Source organism: Tetrao urogallus (genome assembly GCF_951394365.1).
Source record: "Tetrao urogallus genome assembly, chromosome: 4".
NCBI classification, from domain to species: Eukaryota; Metazoa; Chordata; class Aves; order Galliformes; family Phasianidae; genus Tetrao; species Tetrao urogallus.
Window position 1 is genome coordinate 36,284,616 of NC_136817.1, and position 27,658 is coordinate 36,312,273.

The window sequence follows — 27,658 nt, forward strand, 5'->3', positions numbered from 1 at the left end:
TGGCCTTTACAGGTTCCTTACAATTCAAACCACTCCATGATTCTAACTCAAAACCAAAGTCATAAAATATAACTGGCAAACAAGTTTCCTCAGTACCTTTTGTGAAAGCTCTTTTCAATTTTTTTTTCACATAGAAATTAAGATGAGTAGCTTTCAGAATAGTAATAAATAAATAAATCACAATTATAATCCAACAGACACTTGTCAGTTGACAAGCATCTTCTCAAGAGTTGTTTCCTCCTTGCAGTTCAAAAATCACTGCTTACAGTCCCACATTTTTCCAATAGGTAAATAATATAAATTACTCAGGCAGACGTTAATTCTTATTTAAATCCATAGAGTAATGTAGGCTATTTGTTTAGTTAACTTTAATTGCTTCTGAGTCATATGATTCATTGTTAGCAATGGTTCCTCATGAATTTAGGAAGAACTATCAAGAAGTGCACGAGTGTGTCAGAGCTGGCCAAACAGTCAGGTTTGAGCACCTCATATTTCAACTATACAAGACAATAGAAACAGTCTAAAGCCCCCAGCATTTTGTAAGAAATGCTTTGATCCAGGGCACACACTTATGTTCACACCCAGCACTCACAGGACTAACTGTGAGTTCATGGCTCAGCAACTCCAACACTACACATGTCCCATACAATCTCCCCATTTATCCCTGGGAGAACAGAAAATTGAGCTTGCACTGCTGTAGCTGCAGTTTCCACAACCTACTCAATCATTTGGAAAATTCATGTGAAATTTTAATCATTGACAGTCCTTAAAGGGACTGTAAAGTACTTATCACTCCAAGTACAGAAGAGAAACTGGAGAGACAAGTTCTCCAAAGCACTCCTATCTTTTTCTTTACTTTTATTAGTTTCACAGTCTAAAAGAGAATCTGTAAACCCTTTGCAGAATACTGAAGTGCAAAATTATGAATTTGACGTGGAACTAGACCCTATGGTTAATCGACATTTTCTTTCTCCTCATTTTATTACACAATCTTTAGTTATTCCTAGTTATAATAGTAATAAACCGGTTTAGCCAGTAAATGGCCATAAATAAAAATACCATTGTGCTCAAGAAACTATGTTTAGACTTTTTTTTTTTACCCTAAGAACATGGGAGAATTCTGCTGTATTAAGATAAAATGCATAGGTTGCCCTGAAAGTAATTCCTCCTATTTATTTCCTTGGAAACTATAACAGATAGAAGACCATACTATTTGCTAGAGCAAATTCTCAGCTACAAAGCATTGCTTTTCAACATTGTCACCACCATTGGCTACACATTTTTGCCAGCAATGAGCAAGAGCCTTATAAAAAGCCACATCAACGGAAATGACCCACTGTTCCACAGCTGCTATGACAGCATCGTCACTAGGATAATGTCGCCCATGCAGTCCATCTTTCATCAGCCTGAACAGATGGAAGCCAGAAGGCACCAAATCTGATCTATACAGTTGGTATGGTAAGATAGTCCAGCCTAGATTGGCTAATGTGCTCCACAGTCTTCAAAGAGGCATGGGGCCTGGCATTATCATGTTGCAAGAGAAAGGTTGTCTTCTTCTCTCACCTGACTCTGAAAGATTGAACTTTCAGCTTAGTCAGTATCATTATGTAGTGGTCAAATTCATGGTTTGTTCAGGTTCCAGAAAATCCAGAAGGATCACCCTTTCCTATCTCAAAAGTGCACATCGCTTTACCTGCTGAGGGCTGTGTCTTGAGCTTTTTCTTTGATGAAGAATCTGCATGTCATCACTTCATGGACAGCTGTTTTGACTCCTGCTGGTAGTGGTGACACCACGTCTTGCCACCAGTAATGATGTGTTCTAGGAAAATGTCACCTCCAGCTTTATGTTGCTTCAATAGGTCCTGCCAAATTTGTATATGTTGTTCTTTCTGTTCCTGTGTAAGCATTCATGGAATTCACTTGGCACAAACGCTGCAATATTACAACACCGCCACCAACATTTCCAACATATTGAAGCTGATATTCAGCTCCATACACAGTTCCTTGGTCATAATCCTTGGCAGACTATCAAATCATCTTATCAGATGAGCTGATCAAGATGCTCTGCATTTTGTGGTGTAATAGCTGTGCACGGTTGCTGGAACGTGGCTTGACTTTCATGTTTCTGTCATCACTGCTGAAACACGCTACCCAGCACCACCTCATTGTGCTCACATCCTCTGGTCTCCAGAAACATTCAGCAAGCATTGATGCATGTCAACAGGTGCCATTTTTCTTCCACATGGAAGAGTTTAGTGGCACACCTTTGCTTCATACGCACTTCCATGTCAGACACCATTATGTCAGACTAACCCTTCTGCTGCCATCTCTCGTACTGCAACAAAATGTAACAGAATATTGGCAGGTAAGTTCAACCTCCACTGCTGTATCATCAACATCCACGACTGATGTTGTGAGCCAACATAATAAAATAGAAGCAGCTCTGGTATGTTAACGAAAGCAAGCAACATTTGAACTGTTCAAATAGTGCTTGAGCCTCCCTCTCAACTTACATCGCTGATATCATTGTCTTTATTAACATGCATTTTTAATTGCTTTATGGATTTTATTTACTTTTATTTTACTTGTTGTTGCAGATAATGTTAAGAGCTTTCTTCATTGATTATTGGCAACTGCTGCATTCTGAGAAAGCCTCTTTCAATTTAGCTTTCCAGATCCTTTGATTTCCTGCTCCAACAGCTTTATAATCTCTCCAACAACTTCATAAATGCACTGCAATGGTCACATGAACGTCCCAGGAGAGGAATCAACACCTCCACGTCTCACTGTTATTATGGCACTTTAGAAAGAGAAAACCGAAAAGAAACAAGTCCAGGTCAAGTTGGAAGTCTTACAAAAGATGAATCTAATAGTGAGGCTCCGAAGAAGTTTCAGAACCCTGGTCATTCTCCTGGCTGCCTTCTGCCTAGCAAGTATTGTCATTTCTGCCTATTACCTGTACACTGGCTACAAGCAGGAGATGACTCTTGCAGAAACCACTGGAGAAGCAGAGTGTGAAGATCTCAAGCTTTTACCATACAGGTCCATGGAGCTGAAAACAGCTAAGCCAATTGATCCATCTAAAACTGATCCCACCATCCTTCTCTTTGTGGAAAGTCAGTACTCCCAGCTGGGACAAGATATCATAGCCATCCTTGAATCCAGCAGATTTCAATACCACATGGTCATTGCTCCTGCCAAGGGAGATATTCCCCCTCTCACAGACAATGGAAGAGGAAAATATACGATTATTATATATGAGAATATTTTAAAGTATGTATCCATGGACTCATGGAACAGAGAGCTTCTGGAAAAATACTGCGTGGAATACAGTGTTAGCATAATTGGTTTTCATAAAGCCAACGAGAACAGCTCCCCAAGTACAAAACTGAAAGGCTTGCCATTACATCTTTACAATAACATTGCCCTCAAAGATTGTGTTGTAAACCCTCAGTCTCCCCTTCTGCGCATTACCAAAGCACCAAGGACTGAGAAAGGCCCACTGCCTGGTGAAGACTGGACAGTTTTCCACTTCAACCATTCCACCTACCAACCTGTGCTTTTAACTGAACTGCAGACTTCCAGGCCAACCCCCATGGCATTGCCAAAGGCTGCTCTGTATGCAACTGTCATCCAGGACATGGGGCTTCATGATGGGATTCAGAGAGTTCTTTTTGGAAACAACCTGACCTTCTGGTTGCACAAGCTGATCTTTATTGATGCTATCTCTTTTCTGTCAGGGAAGAAGCTCACACTGTCCTTGGATAGATACATTCTGGTTGACATTGATGACATCTTTGTTGGGAAAGAGGGAACAAGGATGAACGTCAACGATGTGAAGGTAAGGCAAGAACTGGGGAATACCATCCTGGATGCAAACATGTTCATTGGTAACAAGGAGACAAAGGGTGAAAAAACTGAGAGTCCCACTTCTGTTTAAAGGCTCAAAGTACATAACTGTACCCAGCAAACACAGAAACAACAACCCCAGGCTGTTTTAAATGCCTCTTTACTCATATGCATACAGAGATGCATTCAAGTATCTTGATTGCATGGAGATGGCCTCAAACAATAAAGTATATAGAAAAGATATTGACCACCTCTCACTCCTGTAAGTCCTGCTCACTTGAGAAAGTGGATAAAAAAGAACAAAACCATTTGAATACCTCACATAACCATTTTTTTTCTCTCCAAACTAAGACAAAGGCATCTCCATTTCTGGAGCAAATTTACTGATGAGAACTCTGAACTCAGATAAGAATGCATTTTACACTGCATTAATTTCCCCCCCCTTTGAATATACATACATGTGTATGTCTGCTTATGATATATATATAAATTCCATTTATATGCATTTGCTGTTATTTCTGTTATTATTAATGAAAGATTGTTCATTTTTTGAAATCTCCCGTAACTATCACTATATCAAAATAGAATAAAAAAGGAATGGAAAAATTGGTCACAGTTTGACTTTCAGTGCTTAGCAGGACAATTTTCATTAACAGATAAGTATCCAAAGTTACTAGTGATAGGTTGAAAGCACAGCCTACACTTAAGCAAATGACCTAAGTATTTGATAAGATGAACTGTTCACAGACTATTTTTTGGAGGATTTTTCAAACTTATTTTCATAGTCTTTAATACTCAGAGACTCAATTATATCTGTTTAGATTAATTCTTAAAAGTGCATGCACTATAGGAAGACATGCAGACTTAAAGAAGTAAATAGACAGAAGTCTATACTGCACAAATAGACAGAAGTCTACTGCATGAAAATTACTTTATTGCGATTTTCCACATGCATGAGAATCATGTTCAGATATTAACTGAAGCTCCTAAGCATGCAACATTACATTCTCTAGCCTTTATTATAGAATTTTCATGTAAATACTCTACTGCTTTTGTGACCAATAAATTGGTCACTGTTTATTCTTTTTTTTTCTTTTTTTCTTTTTTTTTTTTAAACACCTAGGTATCTATTTTGTTTCTTAATACTTATTTCCAGTTCTATGAGCTTTACATTTGCCTGCCAACTCATCTGGATCACTAAGAGAGTGATATAATAGCTTCCAAAAAGAGTAGTTTCATACAAATAAAACACTGGAAAACTATTAAACAAATCAGGAGTATGATAGATCATCAGAGCAGCATCCAGACACTTAAAGAGCCTGCATTAGATATTCCTGGTGTCTTGTGATCCAAGCACTATGCACAAGCTAAGTGATCAAGTGTTTCCTCTGAAGAAATGTATGATAAAACCCACTGACAAAGGGCCCATCTAAAAGAGGAAATTAGCTGAAAATGCAATTGTGGAACAAGTTTTTCCAAGTGGAGCTTTTTGCACACACAGCTTTTAGAGCCTTATCTACATTGATTAAGAAGTCCCTATTACTTGAACAGAACATCCACATCAAGACACTTGTGAATTCAAACCATACTGTCATCTGAAATAATCTCCAAGCCCCAAGAAAAGCCCCATATCATTTTCCTTTTCATCCAGAAATCAACAACGCTAGTAGACAAACATTTCACTTATGCTTGGCAGAGCAGCCATGTCCCATCATCATTCTTTATGGGAGGTACAGGACAAAACTGGAGATCTGAGGGCTTATGTGAGGAGCTGAATGTCAGAATTCTAGCTGCTAAAAGCATTCAGCATCACTTCTGTATGCTGCACACATTCAGCCATCTGAAAACTGAATAGTCCAGAACACTGAATACCTTAACAACAAGAGAAAGGATCTGCTAGGCTTCAGACTTTAATAGTAATAACAATAAGCATGTTGAGACTTCTCTTTATGGATTATATTCAAGTCAAGTTTTGAAGGGAAGCTTTCATTGTTCCTACCTTTCTCAAGTGTTAAACAAGGAGCCCATCTCCATTGCAATACTACAAATAGTATCATTCACAGGATAAATTCTCTCTTGGTCTCAGAGAAGAAATCACACAACAAACACAAACCATGGTGAGACATCTTTTGCAGGCACATGCTCAGAATCGACTTCCCCATCAGGCATACTTTTGGAAGGGATAGTTTCTTTCTCTTTTAGATGATGCTCCATATAAAGAGATTCTGCACCTTGACCATCCGTTACTATTCTGCATGTCAAACTCAAGCTTTCATTTCAAATCAGACTAGACATTCTCAGAATATAGTAGCATTCAAAACAGAATGCTTGCTAATGAATATGACAAAAAAAAAAAAAAAAAAAAAAATCAGGGTGTACTTTAGTTAGTTTACAGTGAAAGATAATTACAGTGAGTTAGAGGAAAATCTCAGAAGTCACTTGGGAAAGAAAGCAATTAAGAGCCAGTGAGCCTGGCTTCACTTCTCACAACAAAGCAGCCTCCTTGGTCAAAACACAAAATAGCAAAGGAAAACAATATTTAGGAGGCTAATACTTAAGTAATGTCAATATTGTTAAGCACTGTGACAAGCTGTTCAAAGGGGGCTGTGTTTCCACAGCACAGTGGGAGACTGGCACGAAATACATGGAGGTGGCACACAGAGGCAACAGTTGTGCTTGCCTTGTATGTGTATTGTAAGAGTGAAAGCAGGAGCAGGTATGTGATTCCTCCATTTTCATATGTGGTGAGGCTGTACCTCAAGTATAATGTTCAGTTTTGGGCCCCTTGTGTCAAGAGAGATGTTGACGCCCTGGAGCACGTTCAGAGAAGGGCAATGAAACCAGTGAGGGGTCTGGAGCACAGGTCCAATGGGGAATGGCTGAGAGGGTGAGATTGTTTATTCTGAAGAAAAAGAGGCTCGGGGGAGACCTTACGGCTCTCCACAACTGCCTGAAAGGAGATTGTGGTGAGGTGAGGGTTGGCCTCTTCTCCCTGGTAACAGCAATAGGATGAGAAGGAACGGCCTTAACTTGTGCCAGAGAGGTTGGTTGGGTACGAGAAAGAATTTCTTCTCAGAAACAGCGGTGATACACAGGAACAGGCTGCCCAGGGAGCCACTGGAGTTGCTATCCCTGGAGGTATTCAAGAAAAGGTTGAACGTTGTATTGAGGGACATGGTCTAGTGCACAGTACCAGTGGTAGATGGATGGTTGGACTACATGATCTTAGAGAACTTTCCCAACCCTTATGATCCTGTGAGAATTGTACAGGCTCTTTATGTTGCTCAATGAGAACAAACATTGAATAGGAAACAAACAAAAAATTTAGACCATTTCCTTTCTTTTCCGAGCTGCATATTTCAGGTATATTTAGCACAAAAATCATAGTCTGTATGAACAGTTTTGTGTATATCAACATTCATTTCATCCTATCTCCTGTAACAGATGTTTACAGCATCAGCATCTCCAACACGGACTTATTTATACAGTACTTTAAAAACACAGACAAAACAAACATGAAGTGCTGTTTGTAATGAAGAAGTTTCTCAGCATAGTACAATTCACTGAATTATGCCACATTGCTACTTCTTCAGTTCCTTCAGTTCATAGCACTTGTCATTAGAGCTGGCACAGATTTACTCTGCAAAGTTATTTGGGATTCTGTTAGACTCTTAAGGTGCCATAGACACTAGTGTTGCTTGGGAATGCTTTTATATGCACCATATTCCCAGATGCATGCAAGAAAACTGGAAACAGATGCACTCTTCCAAAACCGTGTTGAAAATACAGTCAAATAACATCCGTCTATTCACACTCTTAGGAATTTCCTCCCAGTGACCAAGTGTATAATTGCCAATCCAAAGGACACATGACTAGAAATGAGTTTTTTGATAACAGTATTCATATGTAGCAATAAAAAGACTAGTAACACTGTTCCTGTGTAATTACTTCCTGCAACTTGAATGCTTTTATTCTCTCACAAAGCCTTTCCTCAATTAGGTGCTTCGAGGATATATATATAGTTTTATAAAGGGTGGCATCAGCTAGAGAAACAGAGATTAGAAAACAGAGTTATTATGGGCTCTATTTACCACAAAAGATCTCCTAGTCCCTTGTATTACAGAAGTTGTGCAAGGTCATATCTGGCTAAGTAATTAAACAGGAACTCAGCACAGCCACAGAAAGCTATTTTCCCAAGCTTTGCAGAGATCTATCTTGAGCTCAGTGAGCCCCTACAAATGAATTCCTCTATTTCCCTTCTGCCAGTATATTATCTCTCTGCTTGATTTTAGAAGGTAAAAGACTCAAGAACTCTTCAGTTACTTTGCAGAATTACTGAATTCATGTACTTACAAATTATTTCAGCTCCTGACCGTATGATGAGTCTATGATAGGCATCAGTGGTTTAGCAAAAACGACTAGAAATATCTGCTTTTGCAGTCTCTGGGGTTGCCACAAAGAAAGAATACAGAATGTTTATCTTTAAATTTCTTTATAAGTGAGCACAAACAGTAGCATTACTCAAACAGGTAGTGAGATCTCATGAAGGATTTTCCTTTGCTACAGTTATTGTACAAAGTTACAAAATATATAATTTATACTCACCTAGGAAAAGCCCAGAATAACCACAAAGAAACTTTCAGCACCCTCCCTAACCACACTTTCTGATCTGGGAACAATCATTTAAAACAGCACAAATAAAAAAATAATAAAAAAAAATAAAATAAAAAAAAAATAAAAAAAAAAACAAAAACAAACAAACAAAAAAACCTCCAAGATCACATTAAAAGCAAACATTCTTCCACCTAAAGTAAATAAATAAACAAAATGAAGAACAGCTTCCCTTCTATAAGCTTCTTCCAGGTGGACCCTCTTAAGAGCAAGCCACCTGCTTCCCTTGCTTTCCCAGCTGGAGCCAATAAGCAAAGAGAAATTTTTCAACATAATACCAACAGGACACAAAGCCCCTTTCTCTAAAAGTTATGTTTCCCTTTTCTCTGTTGCCTCTAATTGCTGCACAAGGATCATCCTTGTGCTGAGATGTAATAAAATGATGGAGCAATGTTATTGTCCTATGTGTTCTTACCTGGGTGTGGGCTCTGCTTTTCTTAGCAGCATCAAATAACCTGTCTGTATTCTCCCCCATTCTCCTGCTCTAACCTTCAGTTCACTCACTTCAGTAGGAAAAAAAAAAGCATTAATCTCTGACACCTCCTCACTTCCACAAGTCTGCACTTTGCCTTTGACTTTAACCATCATTAAAATGCCTAGAACACTTAAAAGGTGTGATTTCTTGCTCATTTTGGTATTTTAAAGACAAGAACTCATGCTGGAGTCACATCTTTTCTGATAATTCCAAATTAAAGAGTACTGGCTCAGCAGGAGTCTACACTCAATAACAGAATCTCTCTAGCATATGCTTTTTCTGATTTTTCTGCAAGGCAAATTGCTTTCAGATAGAATGGTTAGAAATTTCTGGGCCACATTATCAGGTATAACAGCAGTATTCAGTAAAAAGCTGCAGGTGGACGCAGGATGGGTAATACTGTGTGCTACATGTTCATGCAAACTCTCAACTTTTGAAGGAAGGAATTTAATAAGCTGCTGTGGACCAATGCTCTATTTCTGCTTCAGTTCTGCTGGAATCCCTTCCCTCTCATGCTGTTTAGGATTGATAGCAAGGATCCAATCCAGGCATGTGGATAAGGAAGCTCTGTTTGAGAACAGACAATAGTGTATTTCTGCGTCCCTTTGCATCTAGTCTTGCAACATATGCCCATGTTTCCATAGAAGTTTTGCAGCAGTAGTCAAGAGCAGACAAAGGAGTCTGGGAGGACAATAATGGATAACTGAATTTCTGACTCAGGTTTCTACAGATTTTCTCTGGATGCCCTCCTTTCCTGGAATTCAAGCACAACTGTGGAGAGATGATGATAGAAGTTGCAGTTGCCAAATAGTTCCATCTCCCTCCACTTAGTTTCAAATGTACTCATTATCAGTTCCCCAAATCAATCCCCAAAATCTAAAATTCCTGGTGCTGTAGATAGGAATTGGAAACAAATCTTATTTTTGATTGTTAATTCATCTGTGTCTTTTACCTTCAGCAAAAGTTGAAGCAATCATTTCCTTTCTGATAATGTGAGATATACTAGCCATTCCTGTAGTCCTTCTATAGTAATAAACTCCTGCCAATAAAGTAACCACATCAATGGACAATAACAGGGAGAAACTGAAAGCAGAAGATGTACAAGCATTGGAAGTCAGAGCAGACAGCTGAGCATTAGTCATTACAGCCTAAGTATTACCACCACGACACCCTTTAAAGCACTTGACAATGGCAGTGAAGAACACAATGAACAGAAATTCAGAAGTTTCCATTTGGATGATCTTAAAGACTTAAAAAATGAATTTTAAGAGCAGTTGAGAATGCATTATAAGAAAAAATTAATAATCAAGCAACCTTTTTTTTTTTTTAAAATGGGAGTTTCTATGCCATTCTACTTCAGCAGAGATGACTGATCTTTCAATATTTTCCTTGTTGATATCTCTTGAGTCTCCCTGTTCCTTCTGTCCAGTGTTGAATAGTGCTCAAGTGCCTTGTCTAGAAACATCACACAAAGCATTTTATACTTCAGCTCTTTTCTAATTTTGGTTTCAGTAAAGACTGCCCTTTCATTCACAATTTCAGCACTGACATAGTGAAAAAACACAATTTCTTTGCTGTCAGCAAAACATTTATTTTTCTCTTTGGCAGCCTGGAGGATTGACTGTCTGCCCTGGCACCTTATCTGAATTATAATAGATTTGGGGTTCTCTCGTGTTATAGATTTCCCATTAAAGATATGATAGGTCTTCAGCATAAGACTGTATTTTTACTGTAAAACGAGGTCAAGAAACTCCAATTGTCTAGTACTTTCACCCTGTTCATTTAGATAATTACATTGCTTCCACATATCTCACATATTAAGAATACCTCTCTTTTCCCAGAGATCACACTGACTTTTGTGCAGTGCACTTTGATATTGCTTGTGGGAGGATCTCAGAAAACAGACTTTTTTTTTCAAGAAAAAGCTTTCACAAAACAAGAAAACAAATTTAAAAAAAAAAGAAGAAAGATTAAAATCCTTAATTTTTCCTGCTTTTTGAGCAGCTGTAAGAAGTAGATAGTTTAATGTTCAAAACACAGTGAATTCTGACTTAAACAAACAAACAAACAAACACAGAACAATACATTTCAACATGTAGAAAGGGCATGGGCTCTTTAGTCTAGTTCTAGTGTGCAACAGCGAGCGCTCGTAGCCTGTGCCTAGCATTGTTATTATGTGGCACAGCCTTATGTCAACCATTCTTTGAGTTTCCTAAGTTCACACCTATTTCCTGAATGCCTTCAACAAAATAAGTCTGCAGTCATAGGATGTGTCATACTGGAATGTATTTTGAAGATGTATGTGGTTCTCTCTGTTTTATTTAGCTTCATTTAATTTCATTTAATTTGTTTTCATGGCATTTAGGGAATCAGTAGGAGCCAAAAAGCATGGCTGCTTTATATCAACCTCTCAAGAGGCCTACAGTAACGTGTGTTTTAAAACAATGCATATTATTTAAAAAGGTGCACTAACAATTGTTCCCTGTATGATAAAATAGTACTCTAAGTGATGGAATACCTTTCAAAAAAGGCTAGCCAATGCAGATGTAAAAAGCAGTCATAATTATTGCCTTAAAAGCACCTGATGCAGCAAAAAGCACATTACTATGAATGTCCTATATGCATTGCAGTTGCTTTACCAGCAGTGTTACTTCAGCAACTTCAATTGCGCCATTGTCTTTCCATCTCAATCTAGTATTATTAATATCATTAGTATTATTTAAACAATTTGAAAACACAAATGTTCAGAAAAAGTGACTGGATAGAAGGATGGACAAAATACTGAGAGAACAGAAAAACTCAAAGATAAGGAGTGTGTTGATACTAAAAATATTCAGCAATAATTAACTGGCAATTTTTTGTACACCTTTAAGACACAATACAGTATGAAAACAAATGTTCGTTTGTGTCTGGTTTTGAATTCTTAGATAGATACATATCTACACATATATGCATACGTCCACACAAATTTGTGATTTTTTTTTTTGTCTCTTCTATTAATGTGGTCATAGATGCCTACAATTAATACTTTTATTTCTAATGTTGCAAGTCTCTACTTGTCTTCTTATCACAGTGGCAGAAGAGTGTAAGAGCTTTTAAGTAAAATATACCAAATCCCTGAGGGCAGCAGAAGAGACTAGTGTGAGCGGCATGTCAGATTCTGGGCTCAGAATCACTCTGAAGTCCAAAATCAAATTCTAGTAAGTGGACTCTTAGTTATAATTCCTGAAGATACTGCATATCAGCATGCAGAACTTCAAAACTGGTGAGTCAGTACAGATAGTGGTAGCAGATAATAGGATAACCTTCAAACCAAAGCTCCTGTTTCCTTTCAGAAAAATAAATGACAGTGGTCAAAAACTGGTATACGAGTATTGCTTTCATTGAGCTGCATGTCCGTCTGTCAGGAGATAGACTTTCTCCAAAGACTTTCTCTGCTGGGAGACAGGCTTTCTCCAAAAGGCTGGATACTTTTCATAATGGTTTCCTTTTCCTCTGGACACACACAGAGTCCCAATAATTTCACAGAGACCTGAGAACAAATGACCTTCTGACTCCATTCTTCAATATGAGTCATGCATAGCTTGGAATCGTTAGAGTGAATCATATATTGCTTTCAGCAGTCTGTTGGAGAATAGAGCTTTGCATACAAATACTTTGATTCATCTGGAGAAGTTCACTTTTCAAGAAACTATTTTAGTTAGGAAATTTTATATGCAGCTAGTCTAAGAAATAGACAAACAACAAAGAAGAGTGATCTCATTGAACATTTTAAATAGTGACAATTTGATATAATTGTTTTACTGCCAAAGGGGATTTCCATGCATTGGACAGTTTATTGACTTTTTTTTCTGCAGTGATTGTAAGGACACACACACAGAGTCAAATTTGATGAAAAAATCATTATGTATTTTACGTTTATGACACCAAATAATATTCTGTGTCCATGTCGACTGGCCAAGCTAAAGAAGAGAATGCATAGCAAAGCATCCAGAATTTGCCAAGAGAGCACAAAGTATAATAAACCTGCCTGATGCATTGTGGTTTTCCATCAGATGCAGTCTAGCTAGACCTCAGTGTCACTTTTTTATCTATGAGCACTGGCATAACAACAGCGCAAAACGCTTTGTTGAGGCGGAAATCACCTGCAAGAATGTTGAGTTTAAAATCAAGAACACCAGGGCAAGACATGGATTAACTCTTCACCATCTGTGAGATCTCTTGGGAAGATAGACATTTAGAGGACTTAGACATCAGTTTTTGTCTCTCAGACTCTTTCTTTATGTCAGAGCCTGGGGCAATGCAGATTCAAAGGATGTCAAGAATCTTGGCATCCATAGCTAATGGTTTACTTTCCAGGCTTATAGCTCCTGAATAAGACTAGTATGCACCACACTGTCAGTATCGAATGCTGATCCATTCATCTCTATGTGCAAGTTCAGTTGCACATTATGGTTTCAATTGAATCCAGATTTCTCATATCATTGCCAAGATAGCAAGGTCACTCTGAAAATCATGCCTCCTATTTGTTTCCGTGGAAACTACAGCACATACAGAGAGCAGAACAGCACTATTTGACAGAGCAAGCTTTCAGCTACAAACTAGTACTTCTTAACACAGTCACCACCATTAGCTATGCATTTTCACTAGTGACAAACAAGAGCCTGCATGCAGCACTCATAAATATCTGCACCAGTGGATGTGATCCAGTGTCATCACTGCTGAAACACACCTCCATCACCTCAGTGCTCACATTCATTGTTTGGACTCCATCAACATTCAGTAAGTGCCATTGAATGTCAATGGCTGTCATTTTTTTTCTGCATGGAGGAATTCAATGACTCTCCTTTGCTTTGTATGCACTTCCATGTAAGACATCATTCTGCTAGGCTGCCCCTCTTGCCATCTGCCACATGGAGACAAAATAGAAGAGAAAATAGAATAGAAGAGAGGTGGGAAGGCTCAGTCTCTACTGCCATACTATCAATGTGGGCCAGCAGAATAGGAGACATTACTTTCAGAGCAGCCCTCATGTATAGCAGAATGAACTTGAAATAGCTGAAAAATCACTACATTCTCCACCATTGGGCTCAATCCCATAGGCTTGTGTCACTGCTCGTGTCTCAGCGTGGGCCAATTGGTGTTTTCAGCCCCAAGTATAACGTTCTTTTTCATCTGCCTCTATTGTTTCCATTTGAATGGAAATATTCCTATTGAGGAAAAGTACAGAGCTGTTATGTGGGGCTAGCAAATTGCAGTACTCACAAGAAGTCATATACTAGTGAAAATGCACTGCAGTGCTGGGAGGTTCCTGAAAAATCTTCCCCTTCCACAGATCCCAGAGCCCCCTTGCTTAGGAGTTTTGTAAGACCACTTCATTTTCTTTCTTTGCTGTGTAATGTGTGCATGCATGGCAGGACCTGCTAGGGTCTGGATATTAACATGTGTCAGATGCAGCCCCCTGCTTTGCTGAACAGGGCACCCTGACTCTCTTTGCAGCAATCACTGCTGCACAGCTACTTTGAGCCCCTTCAGAGACTCTAAATTCTTTCATGTGTTTTTGCTGCCAGTGCAGATTACTCACTCACCAGGTCTGTTTTTATTTACTGCTGCACACATGCTAGAAGCAACAAGGTTCTCCATTAAATCTCCCTGCTTTTTTACTGCCAGCCCATTCTTAGTTCAATAGCAGGATGCCAATATCAGTTTCAGCTTATCCTTCATTTTCGTTTTGTGGCCTTTATGTCTTATCTATCTGTACATTTCTTAGCATTGCTATCTACATCTCTCTTACAGTGCCAGTTCCAAAAGCACAGCGGTACCCTTCTGAAGAGATGCACATGCATGTAGCGTAGCTCTTTATCGAACTGTAATCATTTTCAGCAGACAGCAAACACAATTACTGCATAAACGCGGAAGGTGAGAAGAATAAAGCTATTCCCCTGGTACAAATGCACAAGGCAATGCTTTTCCAGAGATTTACTTAGATAAAAGAAGTAAAAGTTATTTGAGAACTGATATCCATAGAGCATCATAACCCAGAGAAAGGTGGCAGTCTTTTGTTCTGGAAACACTGTCCTAATAATCACAGAATCACAGAATCACAGAATCACCCGGGTTGGAAGGGACCTCAAAGATCATGTAGTTCCAACCCCCCTGCCTAGCAGGGCCAAACATACACATTTAGATCAGGTTGCCCAGGACCCCGTCCAACCTGGCCTTGAACACGTCCTAATACACCTAATACACCTCTATACATTTAATCTTCTTAACGGTGGCAGAATACGCAGTGCTCCTAGATTCAAGTGTTGTAAGTATTTATGAGATTAATCAGCACAGGACCTGCCTATGCTAAACGCCTTTTCAAATATTAAAACTGTATGCATTTTAAAAGTTCTTGTTTTTTTCTTCTCTCATTGAAAATGACATTGTAAAAAAATCTTACTAATTCTACGACATTCAGATGAAAATGATTTTTCGTTGCTAAAATTAAATAAGGATTATTTTCTTTCTCTCATGGCTGATTTAAAACACTAAATAATCTCATGTCATGATATTATAATGTGTCATTACTTGTAGACGAAAATTCTGTGCCTGTAATAGAGAAATTAAATACAAAAATGATAACTTAGAAAGTTGCAATATTTTATACAAAATATTTCATAAAAGTTAAGAATTTATCTCAAGTAATGACAGGATGAAAAAAAAAAAAACAACCTTTTTTTTAACCTTAATTGAATTTTACTTTCAAAATAAACAAAAAATTGAAAAAAGTAATTCAAAATTTCTACAAAACCAATATGAGTAAAAACACTCCAGAAATTCCTAAAGTGTTTTTTTTAAGGATTTGATTTATTGCAAAATAGCGCATGGATTAAGGTTTTCTGATTTGATACTCCAGCACTAATTATTGAATAGTATGGGGTACAGCAAGTAATTCTGGTTAAGGTTGGCAAAGAAAGACTGCCCAGGCAGCGTGGTGTCCTTCCCACCTGAGGTTGGAATAGTTTGTCCATTTCTGTGGCCAGCAATGTTGAATGAAAAAGGCATTATCCCACTTCTGGCTCCTTTTAGATTTAAAGATCAGCATTATAGCTTTCCTTCTTTCCAACCTGTTTATCATTTTATTTATCCTTGTACTAAAGGGATGAAAACACCTTCTGTAACTGCAAAGAGGCAAGGCAGGGGAAAATGAAGTTTTTATTCTTCTTATTTGATCAATTTGGACTTCTCCAATGAAACAGTTTCCCATGGCAGAATATTGATTTATTAAATGCAGAATGTTCCACAGGAATGAGATTTAAACAAAATGGCATTCTGTTAACTCATCTGCTCTGGCAGACTGAAGAGAAACTGGATGATTTGAAGAATATTAAAAAAAAAATAATTTCAAAAAATCATAATTAAATGCAGCTTTGGAATTGCTGTTCTTCCAGAAATTAAAAATGAAAATAATTCACAGTGTGTTGAGAGACATTTTTAATATGAGAATACCCCAGAAAAAATGGGTATTTCAGTTTTGTACTGCCTCTTCATTTCACGTAAAAGCCAGAATTATTACTTTAACTTTTACATCGCATATTAAATCAAAAATGTCAACATTTAAGCAATCTTTAAAAGTTCGCTTGATATTATAGTTGAATTGCATTGACTGAATCAGATTGAATCAAAGTCATAGGCTTCAAGGACTTATGTTTTCGACCTCAAAACATCAGAGCTTTGAGTAAAGGCTATATAAAGAATGTTTGAATTCACATTGTTGACAGCATACAGTATTTGCTTCCCTTCCCTGAAACTCATGAAATATTGGCTCTTAAAACTGTTAGCGATTCTTGAAAGCACAAGTGCTTTTTTGGTTGAGGTCCAATTGTTTCAACAGGGTTTGTCTCAGTATAATTTTCCATTCCCTGAAGCTCCTCACAAGTCTATAGGCCTGTACATTAGTCTGCTCATTAATAGCACAGACATAAAGCCAAGCTCAGGATCATTTTAGGTGGTAGAAGTTTTGATATTGATTTAAATATCAAGAGGCTGGCCTCAAAAATATTCTCTGCAGAAGCAGCTCCAGTTGTGATCCTCAGATGGTCCTACCTGGCCACCTCAGAATTCTCGAGTCCCTCTCCTCCTGCTATAAGCAGGCATGAAAAACTCCAGTCCAGAAGTCAAGCCAGACCTATGACATCTGCCTTGCTTAATGCTGCAAGTGCACAAGGAGAATAATAAGGCAGGAATCACAGATGAGAAGGAGGCTATGGGATCCCAAGGGGAAAGCAGCCTAGTAAAGTACAGAATGTGGGAGAATGGCTCAAGGGAAGAAAGTCAAAGCAGACCCTGGAGGAGGGTTGTGTTCTCACCATTTTCCTGTAATACTGTGTCCCTAAGGGCTACAGGGATGGAAAAACTCCTTTGTAAAATCTTTACAGTAGATTTGTCATCAAATTATCACAGATGTTTGGAAGTTAATGGACTATACAGGAATAAATAAACATTAATTTATACTTATTTGTAATTGATACAGGTTAGATAGTCTATAACATAATTAATTTAGAATATGATTAATGAAGGTCCAGACACGTAAACTGCTGAAACTATATCGTACATGGTTAACAATAAAAGCAAATTAAAAAAAAAAAAAGATTCAGTTGCAGAATGTGAATTCTTTAATATAGAAGCTCTGCATGTGTCTTCCTTACAGCATAGCTCAAGATTTATGTGCATCATAAACAAATATGTCTGTGTTATTATAAAGTGTAATTCCATTGTATTTGTTATTAGGAAAGGGAATAAGGCTTCCCATATGCTTTCACTGCTATTTCTCTTCTAACTGGGAACGTGCTGGACACATTATCAGGAAATACACTCTTACCCATCACTGGCGTAAATATTGTGAAGTGGGTGCTAGAGGGCCGGTCTGTTATAGACTGGAAAGGCTTCACCCTCTGCCTTCAGGCAGCAGGTCCATTCCAAAGCTGAGCAACAAGAGGCAAAGCCTTGGACTAATGACATGGTGTGATTTGTTTACCTAATATAAGGAATCATTTTGAGCTGATGATACACACATTGACTTCACAAATGTAATAAGATGCTGGAGGGAAGCTTAGAAATTTTCAAAGACCTTGGCTGAGACAAGGATGTAACATTACTTTACATTCAAGCTACTTTTTTTCTCTCTGCCCAAGATTTCTTGAGGGTAAGGGAAAATTCCTTTCTTGTCTTTTGTGTATTGATTGTTGATATTAAAGTGCGATAAGCCCTAAGGAAAAAAGAAAGTGTCTTTAGTAAAGAGAGTTTGTTACTGTTTTGCCATTACTGTTATGGTTTGCATTGTTAGGGCATGAGTGCACCCAGCCAGCTCCACAGGGCATTCTCCAAACTCAAACTCAAGCAAAAGCAAAAACTCAACATGTTCACATGACGGTACAAGTTGATGGTGCTGATCAACTATCCTTTTACTACTCACCAGGTTGGAGTAAAGTCACTTGAAACCATTTAACTGGCTAAATGTGTTGTGGGAAAATTCTTGGCTAAATCATGTACCTTCATAACTGCTTTTTTCATAACTTGCTTTTTCAACTGTTGTACTGGACAATATTCTGTGTTACACCCGTGTCAAGCTTGTGAATGTGAAAAGACTACAATTCACTGCAATACATACAGACACAAATGTGCATGTGTACATCTACACTACACAAGAAGGCTGGAAAAGGTTTGGCATAGAAGAATTGAAATCAGTTTTCTAATCTTTTCTACCAGCAAACTGATTATAAAACAGTTGAATCCCCTTACACAGAAATACTCTCTTTTCACTCATTCCGCGGCTGTTTGCTGATCCTAAAACCTCAAACCAAAAAGGCCTGAGCATGAAACACACTGAAAGAGGAGAGGAGCTGCAAAGGAGGGGGAATGTAGAGTCTAAGGAAGAGCTTAAGCAATAAGGAAGATTTTCCACAATGGAAAATAACACCTATTTTTGTTCTCATCTTATAGTTGCAAATTCTTTTCAGAATTTGCATGTATATCTTGTCAAACAATCCCATTTGGGTAGCAGAGCATTAGCCAAATGAAACCTATCAGAACAATCCAGTATTTATGATTTTTAAGCAGCTACTCCCATATAAAATATAATTATGGCACTCCCCCACAGCTGTGAGACTAATAGTACCTCTCCAGAAATGACTGGAAATTTAGTGTAACGCCTATAATTAAAAGGCATATACTTTGCTGAATATATTTTTCACAGTTTAATGAACCTAAGTTACATGAAATCATATTTTACACTGCAAGTGCCTACACTGTTTTCAATGGGAATATTTAGAGAGAAAAACGCTACCTGTAATGACTAAGATTTAAAGTGGTAAGATTTAAAAGTTATCTGTCTCAGTAATGCTACTTTCAGCCTACCAGCTATGTGCATGAGAGCTTTAAAATAAGAATATTTTTAAAGAAAACAAAAATCACAAAGAAAGAAAGAAAGAAACAATCTCCCTGTCTTTTCTGTGCATCTTTCATTTTCTAAAGTAATTTTATGACAGTATTTAATATTCTGGTGAGCCTTCTTGACTGTTCCTGAGAGTAAGTTATTCACCATGAAGATTAACAGCTGATGTCCTCACTGATGTGAAAACAGAAGTATATGTATGTATACTGTAAGGTTTATGAAAGGATTCAGAAACTTCAGCAACACAGATTTTCAGTATATTATCACTGTCATCACACTTTGTGCTTGGAAGACAAACTCTTCTTCTAAGATGTGGTTTCAATCTTCCAGCCAAAATTATGAACTATAGAAGATTTATATACCATGAGAATAAGTTCTCATACAAATGAACAGTTGGTGAAAACAGTAAGAAATTTCAAAATTATTTTACCATTCAAATACAGACATCATCCAACGAGTAGTAAAAGATATCAGTAAACAACCTCTGATTAAAACATGCTTTCTGGAAATGTTTACTTCTCCTTACAAATAATTCATGTTGTGTACTAATGGCATAGCACACTATTCTTCCTGTGTAATTTAGAAAAGCAGGGATTGAAGAGCTCAAACAGAGAACAAGCATACCTCTCTAACAGGAAATATTTCAAAGATGCACAATGCTTGGGGAAATTCAACACATTCCAACAGCAAAAAAGGTTGCTTGTCAGAAGCAGTTTTAGGAGCCCTGGGGATAAGTCATCCCTGTCAAGAATAATTTAGCAGTACCTAGAAAGGGATGAGCTCCATCAAACACTAGGAAATTCATCCAAATCCTCTTTTACTCTCTGCTGGCTAAAATTCCATGCCAGACCTCCCACCAACAGCAGCTCCGTTTGCTTAGGGTCACCTCCAGAGCCATGCAAGCCAGGCTGGTCCTCTCCCTAGCTCAGTGGCTGAGAATGTGCCAGTTTGACACGGGCACCTATGAAAGGGTGAACTGGGAAGGCCAAAGGGGACTGTCCTGACATTCTAAATAACATAGGGAACAAGATCTCATCCATCAGTTTAGGTATCCACCTTCATCTGTCACAACCATTAGAAGCCTATACCTACCTGCTGCCAATGGATTTGTCTTTGGTTTTGCTGCCAGACTGAAGGACTCAATTATCAGAAGTTTCCTTCCTCATTAGTCACTAGAAGTGCTAAAATAATCCTTCATGCTCTGGGACAATATGTGTACTGCTTTAATACCTCAATAAAATGAGGTTTTCTTGCTGTTGTGCATTTGTTTGTTTCAGTTCTAGGTACTCTAGCTCTAGGTACAATATTTTTTTTCTTTTTGAAAGAGCGTGATAATACTTTCTAACTGTACATCTATAACCTGACACATTTCCTCTGGCTATTAGTTTGTAGGGATTTGTTCTCCATTTTACCTAAAATTACTTGCTTTTATGATGAAGTAACCTACTGGAACATCTAAAATGGTTCATTTCAAACTTGTCAGCTACATTTGATGATCTGGCTTGAGTTTATTGGAGAATGTACTGGCCTTTGATATTACCATTTGAGAGAACTGAATAGAATAATAACATTATCAGAGTGTGAAAGGAAAAGGATTAGCAAACTTGCTATTGGCAATGCCATTTTGCTTTGAATCTTCCAGATTTTGTCATTGGACAATCTCCTATGCTGCCTGTAAGTACTGGGAAGGATAATAAAGCAATTTTAAGCAGGAGGATTTTCAGGCCTGGAGGGGTTTTGAAGTCATTTTCAAAAACAAAATAGGCTTTATTTTGCTCTACTCTAGGTTTGAAACCTGTAGGTCATGGCAGAGATAGCATGTCCTTCATGAACTTTGGTCAAGGAAATTAGTGTGACAAAAAGCAAAAACATTGCCTTTTCAATTCCCCTTCCATTTTACAGAAACTTCCAATTCCAGCCAACAAACAGAATCAAACATTGAAGTGATCTCCCTAGATAAAGCGAGACAGCATCATGAAGAAGCCAGAGGGTGAAAAAAGTTAAGCTCTGCTAGAGAAGTAGCAAACAGCCCAGAAGTATTATGAAATAACATTTAATTCTAGTGATTTTCAAAGTACTCTGTGCCCATGAAGATTTAGCAAACTGCATTTTTCAGAGTAACCAATAAAGGCACAGAAGTCTCCGCAGCCCTTCTAGGGAAAGCTTGTTGAGGGGAGTCTCCAAGTGAGACTGACTTTTGTTAAAGAGTGAAGAAAATCATTGTGTTGGCAGATTCATGTAAATCTACTACTTCATTGTAGGGACTCCAGTTCTAGCACAGTTACATTTTGTACATACTGCAGCCAGATGTGCAAACTGCAAACAACTGAAGATTTTAAAAGAGGATCTATAAAACTAACATGTTGATTAACTACACAATGGGTTTTCCATAAAATAAAAGATCATTGGAAATAAATGCAAAGACTGTGAGATACACATATTTCACTTGTAATATTATCAAGAAACTTAAGAAATATTTAAAGACACACCTTCCCCAATTTTAAGGTATTACTTACTTTGTCTAAGAAATATTCCAGAGAAAAGTTACAACTTTGCTGAAAGTGATGTTCTAACTTAGAGTGCAAGAAAGTATGACTTTTTCTACCCATTCAGGATCCATCTTTTTCTCCCCCAAGAACAACACAGTGAAATAGATGAGCAGGGCTGGACTGAAAAGGACAATGTCTGCTGGCTGTCTTATTGCTCCCACCTATCTCCAATGCTTCTGGGACTACCTCTGTGATTATGCAGTCCACAGGGATTCAGGGATCTGTAATTAGCAGAAATGCTGTGCCTGCCTGGCAGCAGCTCTCTGCTGAAGTTGATGCTCCTCAGTGTTCCATTGCCTTAGACTGGTTTCTGATTTTCAGAGAGAATGGCAATGGACCAACTTGCAAATGGAAAAGTACAACCCACAGACACAGCTGGTATAGGTGCTAGTAGTAATGTGTAAGGACAGTAGAAGGGAGTGAATAACTTTAGATTCCACTCACCTACTTCAGTAGAGGTTGTAGGGGAAAACAGCAACTAACAATAAGAAATACAATGATATTGAAAAGCTTTGCATGCGGAGAGTGTGATTTTAAAACTATCTTGTCACAGACAAAAAGCACCAAAGAGACTCAAGTTTTAGAAGACTGTGATTTATACAAATGGAGGCACCCTCTTAGAAGCCACTGCTTATATCCACCATCACACAAACGCCCATTCTAAAAACTGAAGGACAGACCAAATTTGAAAACACCACCTCTGTTCCAAGCTCAAGTATGACTGAATGTGTGCTTAAAAAACAAGACAAAACCAAAGCTTAATTCCGCTACAAAACAACTACATCGGCTAGGTTTTAAGCAGTAAATTCGAAGTACAAATTTTATTCAGGGTAGGTAGAAGTTCAGAATTTTGAGATAAAGGTCTGCAATGAGAATTTGAAAGAATTTGAGGTTACCAGAGTAAATGATTTCCGATGGCAGTAAAGGAGCAAAAGCCCAATCAGATCAAACCTCAGTAAATCCAAATCCATAAACTAAAGAAGACCGATAAGGTGGCCTCCATTAGTCTAGCTCTTAAATAATTTAAAACTACTGAGTACACACCAAATAGTTTTTTGTTGCTGTATTTTGCGCAAAGAAGCAATTCTCAATAATCAAGAAAAAAAGTGAAAAAATATTCAACTGAAAGAAAGTGTAGTTATTAGTGTTACTCAGCCTTCACTGTATATTTGCATTGTTTGAAAGATGGGGAGACTGATTTTATTTTATTTATTTATTTATTTATTTATTTGCATGGCATTAGCCCTTCTTGAAGGAAAACTGTAAATCTCTGTGTTTTACTATTAGCCACATGCAGCTTAATGAGTGACATGGTACAGTCTGCTGCAGTACAGATTACTGAATGTGAATATTTTAATTGCTACAGGCTGCATGCAACCCAATAGGAGGGACTTGCTCTGCAGTTGGACCAGTGCCAGGAGTCCACCTTGCCCCTATGGGCACAGGGAATACCCACAGCTTGGCACAGGCTGGCTCTTCTCTTTCCATGATTTGTCAGTGGACCAGTTTAATATTTCTAAAAAATCCTTCAGCATCAGTAGAGGTCAATATTGAAGACCCTCAGTGATTTCCCAAACGTCCATACATCTTTTCTGCAGACAACATTGACACAAAACAGCAATCAGTTGAAGTAGGTAGCTATTTCAACCATACATCTGCAGGTTACTCCTGTACCCAATGCCTTTGGTCTTCCCCAGTCAAGTCCTGCTGGAGAACTGGAAAGGATTGCATTCCCCTGCTTTTCATTAATGCTTTTTGTTTTGAAATTCACACTTCACCCCCATTAGACTGTTCCCTTGATCCCTCTTTGAGCTTTTTGTTGCTAGGCCTTCTAAGGCTGTGAATTCCCTTTCCTAGGGCAAGGAACTGAAGATACCTTCGCTATTTGCCTGTGTACACAGGTATGCATTTGGCCAAGGCTCTCTCAGTGTTTCTGTGTCACTGCCATGGCATCATCGCTCCAGGAACACCACACCAAAAGCTGCTTTCTGAATTCTCAAACAATGCTATTAGACAGTTGTGAGTAGCTGGTAAATTTGCTGCAATATCACCCCATTCATCTTATTCAGCTGAAAGCAGCTAAACCTTTACTGGAACAGATGCATTCCTCTGTGCTGAATTAAGTGCAATTAGACTTCTGACAGTCTTCTGACTTTAGGATGGGGTTATGAAAGAATAGCAGAAACAGATCTGACAAGTTGGGCATTCCACTCACAAAGAAAAAAATAAAATCTTTTGTTTACAATAAACATATTACATATGAGTGCAAAACATGGCTTTTTTATTGCTTCAAAAAAGCCGCATATCCTCCCAGACCTCACACTAAGACAGCTACTCAGGGGAAATGCTGAACAGACTCAAGTAATAGCTCTATAATAAAAAAAATAGATTTGCAGACAGAGCTGGCTGTGTTCAGAGACCTTCCTATTAATTATTTATATAGAGCTACAGTTTAGCATAGTACTCCATAGAAATAAATCTGAAAAAAGGAAAGAAGTAAAGTCCTATCTCACAAAACAGTGTATTTGTGGCTGAACAGTTGCTCATCTCCTTGGGTGTGGTGAGTGGTCTGCAGTCAGTACTTGGAATCATATTATTTGTATATTGCATTATGTGAAAAATGCCATAACAGAGAAAGAAAATCAGTGAGGTCAAGTGCTGCACATTGATCAGGCATCTGGTTAACTTCTGTTCAAATCAGTTTTGGCATAAGGTAAATAGTATAAGTGATTTTAAAATCTCATTAAAGATTTGACTGACTTTATCACCTAAACTGCTTTTAAGATCTAGCGAGTCAACAATGTTAACTCTGTATAATCTCTCCTCTGTAGTATTAATGAATTTTCTATGAAAGTTCTGTTATAAAAATGGGAAGTGGGATGAAATCTTCACCATACAGAAATCAGTGACAACTTCACAGGGGTTACAAATTCACCACTCTGTTGTCCTTGTAGAAGGATAGGTGCAGCAGATGAGATTCTAGTCCTCACAGTAGAATTTTGCTGTTCTAAACAAAAGGTGAATCTGAGGAACCTAGAACCTAGAATCTTGGCCTTGCAAGTAAATCTGTTGGCGATGTTAGGCTGCTCATGATTTCTTTCAAATTCAGTTTTCCTCTGAGAAACTAGCTACTTCATTCTAGCCCCATAATGCTTACAGAGATTAGCTATCTTCCAGTGCTATGAAGATTGCTTTGGCTTTGAAAATTGCCAAGACTAAAAGAGGTGGTATCAGATTTTTTCTTAGCACAGATTTTGGAGAGGAAACGAGAACAGGAAGAGGCAATCAAACATAACATCCTGATGACATCTGCTTGCAGTGGAAAGAAACGCTGTTCTGCTATTTTTTCGTACACATTTACAGCTGGAAATCAGGAGCAGAACTACTATTTTGTTATCCTCCATCTTTCCACAGACCACCAGCACATTTCTGCACAGAACAGCTGGTAAATGAACCTCAGGCTATATAGCTGCAAGAGCATTAAAGACAGATGTTCAGAACAAAATAAAAACACTTCTTGGTATTAATAGCAAGTATGTATAACAGGAGCTTTAAGAAACTACGTTGAAGTGAAAAATACAAGGCAAAGTTTCACTAAACCTTAAAATAATTCAGGCTGGAAGAGATTTCTGGAGGTAATTGAGTGTCAGCCCCTGCTCAAAGCAGAGGTAATGTCGAAGTTAGATCACTTTGCACAGGGTCTTGCCCATGCCTTACTTTTTGCATCTCAAAGGACAGATTCCTTAGCCTTTCTGGCCAACCTGACCCAAATAAAAGTCCTCTTTGCTAAGCAGTGTATATAAACATCATATAAAGGAAGATATTCTCCAAAAGAATATCTACACTTACATATTTGCTTATATTTTTTATCTTCAGTACATACAAATAAATAATAATACATATATAGGTAGCATATATACTTTTTTTATGCCCACAAACACATTAAAGAGAGAAAAAACTGCAGCACTGGAACTCTAGGCTCTATTCCCAAATGAATTATGACTTTGAGTAATGGGAAGTTAGCCCATTTTTGACAAGATTCTTAGTCATATCCCAGAGATGGTGATGGGGCTACATAACCTTGGCCATAGGATGCCTGCAGTGGCACATCCTACATAACATCAGAAATGCTTCCCAGTATGATTCAGCGGAAATAATATAACTCAAGACGACAGTAAGTTATAGACACATTGAAAAGCAAAAATATCCACATTCCCCTCCTTCCCCTGATCTCCTTCCACACTGTACGAAAAACCGTGTCCTTTTTCATTCCTTCTCCACGTAATGCAACCATGTGGATAGGCTTTGTAGTAATCTGGGACCAGGTTTCAGTTTGGGCAGATCTAGTGAGTAAAGTGCCCCACACACCGGGGACTCTGGACAACTCGACCACAGAGATCCCTGCCATAGAGAGGGGAATCTCTAGTTACTAAGTTCTTGAGCTTTTGTTAGTTTAAAAAATTCACATTGCTTCAGGGAAGCACCTGCAAAAGTAAGGAATTTTGGTTTGTCTTTGCAGAATCAATGTTTAGAGTTGTTATAAGGCATTTTTGGAAATTTTTGGTTTTGTCCTAAACAATGTCTGTTTCACAAAACATTAGGATTTTCTTCCAAAAACAAATTTTAACCATTTTTCCCCAGTTGTTCACACAGACACCAGTCCTTTCACAAATGCTCTTCACATCTCTGACACCACTACCTATGACATGAGCAGCTTCTCACACAAGAGGTACATGAATCAATCTAATTCTAGGTTAGGCTGCCGTTAGGATGGTAACCAGGTATCAAATGCACAACAAAGAATACAGGCTACATGTTAATTCCTTTAATTAATCTTTTTTGTTTTTTCATTTAACTAAAATTTCCGCAATGTATTTTCAAAGAAGGGGTTCACTTATCCCTTTTACTTGCATATGCACACACATACACACCGAGTTGCATATACCTCTCTCACTACAAACAGCCCCCAGCACTGATCACATTTGCCTCCCTTTCCACGAGAAGAAACATAAGATTAATTTTGTTGACTCGCTTCATCCAGCATCTGTCCTCTGCATCCTATAAATCACCACACATGCTAACAAGGACTCATACTCTAGTAGTAGTATTGATCCACAAGGACCTCTGAGTTAGAAAGAAAACCTCTTTAATTATCTGGCCAACTTTAAGTGGGGTTTTTTTTGCGCTTCGTTTTGTTGTTGCTTTTGCTTTTTATTCTTTTCTTTCCTTTTTCTAGATGGTGGGTGTTGGTTACCACATCTTGGAAACGCTAGCCACCATGTTTTAGTGTTGTTGTCATTTAGCTTAGTTAGATTTGGAGTTTCAGTCCCCTGAGAAATATCTTTTACCTCAATTTGGCCTACCCATGCTTGGCATCAAAATCAGAAAAAGTCATTCTTTTACTTTCTCTAAGGATTTGATAACCTCTTCACTTTTCTTAGCCAGAGGTATTTTGACCTTTAATTAAAAGGAAAATTTGTTGTCTTCCATTCAGAAGGCAGCAAATAATGAACTCATTAAAATGAGGTTAGTGTTCAGGCCTCGGAGCAATAAGAGCTGAAGTCTCATTAGCAGCTAACAATCCAGAACATAGCACATAAATAAACCTAATATGGCAGAGCAAAATGCCTTGGTGCATTAAATTTGAGCAGAATCAAATGTTTACAGTCAGTGATG

The 27,658-nt window shown here is 38.0% G+C and overlaps 1 protein-coding gene across 1 annotated transcript in view; it reads left to right on the forward strand.

The window, feature by feature from the left end:
• Positions 1-2,860: 2,860 nt before the first annotated feature.
• Positions 2,861-27,658, forward strand: part of LOC306945533 (bifunctional heparan sulfate N-deacetylase/N-sulfotransferase 4) — a gene marked incomplete at both ends in the record, with an annotated part of 84,056 nt that continues 59,258 nt past the window's right edge. The window contains one exon of the mRNA XM_079534255.1: positions 2,861-3,841. Within this exon, the coding sequence (XP_079390381.1) occupies positions 2,861-3,841 (981 nt within the window). The remainder of the gene's footprint in view (positions 3,842-27,658) is intronic.